This window comes from Labrus mixtus, chromosome 2, assembly GCF_963584025.1.
Source record: "Labrus mixtus chromosome 2, fLabMix1.1, whole genome shotgun sequence".
Classification (NCBI taxonomy): Eukaryota; Metazoa; Chordata; class Actinopteri; order Labriformes; family Labridae; genus Labrus; species Labrus mixtus.
The window spans coordinates 33,425,040-33,427,539 of NC_083613.1; the positions used below are offsets into that span (position 1 = coordinate 33,425,040).

General features: G+C 41.4%; 1 protein-coding gene and 1 long non-coding RNA gene across 5 annotated transcripts in view; one reads left to right on the forward strand and one right to left on the reverse strand.

Annotated features, from left to right (window-relative positions):
• Window positions 1-2,500, reverse strand: part of LOC132993024 (B-cell receptor CD22-like) — a 13,165-nt gene that overhangs the window by 2,873 nt on the left and 7,792 nt on the right. For all 4 annotated transcript variants that reach the window (XM_061062670.1, XM_061062663.1, XM_061062677.1 and 1 more), the window contains exons 6-8: window positions 2,412-2,500; window positions 272-538; window positions 1-124 (exon numbers count right to left, since the gene is read on the reverse strand). The exon at window positions 1-124 is cut by the window's left edge and continues 137 nt beyond it; the exon at window positions 2,412-2,500 is cut by the window's right edge and continues 169 nt beyond it. In XM_061062670.1, coding sequence (XP_060918653.1) covers window positions 1-124; window positions 272-538; window positions 2,412-2,500 — 480 coding nt within the window. The remainder of the gene's footprint in view (window positions 125-271; window positions 539-2,411) is intronic.
• LOC132993046 (uncharacterized) overlaps window positions 1-2,500 on the forward strand; it is a 2,951-nt gene that overhangs the window by 116 nt on the left and 335 nt on the right. The window lies entirely within an intron of this gene.

A 2,500-nucleotide genomic window follows, 5' to 3' on the forward strand; every position in this document is an offset into this window, starting at 1 on the left:
TCCTCCTTGAACCAGGTGTAATTAGCTGCTGGGTTAGCATCACTGCTACAGGTCAGAGTCACTGAACTGCCCTCCACTATCTCAGCAGAGGGACTCAGTGACACAGAGGGAAGTTTTGGAGAATCTGATGATACATAAATATTAATAAAAAAAACATTAACATAAAAAATAAATAAGAAATATCATAATTATAGTAATACTGTCGTGAGTGTAAAAACTCTCTCAGATAAATCATCTTTTTGTTGCTTTCAATAGAAGTTGATTCACTCACATTTCACATCAATAGAGATGGATTTAGATTTCTGACTTCCCACCGTGTTCACAGCTGTACAGTAAAACTCTCCAGAGTCAGACGACTGGACGGAGCTGAAGACGAGGTGTTTGTTTTTAATGAGTGTTTGATCCCAATATGACTTCTTCTTGTACCAGGTGTATTCAGGTTCTGGGTTAGCATCACTGCTACAGGTCAGAGTCACTGAACTGCCCTCCACTATCTCAGCAGAGGGACTCAGTGACACAGAGGGAAGTTTTGGAGCATCTGGAGGAGAAAACATCTGTTTTAATTTCTCCTCAACATTAAAATGTTTGGATTGTCAGGATGAAAACACTTATTATAAGATAGGATAAGAATGAGCCTGTTTCAATATATAGATAATGATTCCTTTAAGCGACTCTGTTCCAGCAGCTACAATCACAGTCAAGTCTTTTCATAAAAACACTGAGTATAAGAACATGAAGCACATTAAAACAAGTGGATCAATTCAAACAATCTATTCTCACGAAGACAAAACTACTGATGACTCTCTCTTTGTGTCTCAGTTTTAGGGATGTATCTGCTGCCCCCTTTTGGCCCAGCCCCTCTATTGACCAGCTGTCACTGGTTGTTAGTTCAGCATGGATAAAAGTGTCTCTCCGGCTGCTGTCCGTGGTGCTGATCAGAGGCTGGTTTGAATGAAAGTTTCATGGTGTTTTCCACATGATGACATAAATCGTCTGTTGTGGAATTGTCTGGAATGGTTGTGTGTGTCCGTGCAGGTTTGTGCAAACGAGCGTGATCATGTGTTTGGTTCAAAGCGGAGGACTCATAGACTTTAAATATTAATGTTTGAAGCCTGAGAGACGTCAGCCAGCTGTTCCTGCAGGGGGCTCCGGAGGCTCATCGGCAGCAGCCACCATGCTGGAAATGCTGTCAGCATCACCTTCAGTCAACCTAACGACAGGCTGAGAGCTGGAGCTGAGGCGGGTTTTAAACCTCCTGATAAACCGTTACACCGCGCCCACCTGTCAATCAGGTCAGCTACACACCTAACTATGGATAACACGTATCATTTTCAAAATCAAAACGGAGCCGTTTGTAAAAGAATTCACCCCCCATAAAGTGTGTACCAGTGATGACAATAACTAATCAGACCTATTTGTTTTTTTAACCAGGTTGTAAACATCTTTATTTATGCTGTAAAAACAGCAGATTCTTTGCATGTCATGTGTATGTGACTTCCTGTGTTCCTGCAGCCAGCCTCTAGTGGAGACTGGATGAACTGCAGGATTTTACACTTCAGCATTGGCTTCATTTTTCAGAACCGGAGGTTGCCGCTTGGGAGGGCCCCAAAACTTAATATATCTGTACCAGGGCCCCAGGACAAGTATGTTACGCTGCTGTATTCTCCTCTCTTCCCTTCAGGACTCCTCTTGTTCTTGGTTCAGACTTTGTTCTACATTACACATCACAGCGTGTCCTCACAGCATCAGATGTTAGATATGGTGTCGCATGACGAAGCATTGAACGCTTCTTGTTCACACTGGATCCATTAAATATTTATTTCTCTGCTCTGTGAATTTCATTTTCTTTTGTAAACAGTATGACATCTAATGCTTTTATTTTGAAGGTGAACAAACAGAACGGTGTTGCTTTAATACAAGCCTTTGACGGAGGCGAGCAGAATAAAGTTTTGCCTCCATGTTATCAAAAGTCAAAGCTCAACATGTCAATCACAAAATATCAATGCATCACTATCTCCACTTTGCAAAATAACTAATAACAAGCTCTGTTGAGCCATGAGGTGTGAACAATGCTGCTGTTTAAGAACACGTCACAAATCAGTGGAAGGTTTTTCTTTAGAACAAGTTTAAGAAACTCTTCAGACGCTCACTCGGTCACGTGCTGTGAGGAGACGTTGGTACAGACTCACACTGCTAACATGTATTATATAACTAACGCTCTACTCCAGCTATATTCAACGTTCAAATTAAAGATGTGTCTTTTAACCATTAGTTGTCAGTGCTCAGTGGGCTTTAGCTGCAGACTGTGAGTGTGAAGTAGAGCTAGAGGAAGCAGATATGATCAGCAAATTAAACCTTCAAATGAGAAATCAGCTCAATGTTGTTTTTCACAGAAAATGTTTTTCACTCACATTTCACTTCAACTTTGACGTATCCAGATGAGCTCTCCCCCAGATCATTCTTAGCTGCACAGTAATACCATCCAGAGTCAGAGGACTGA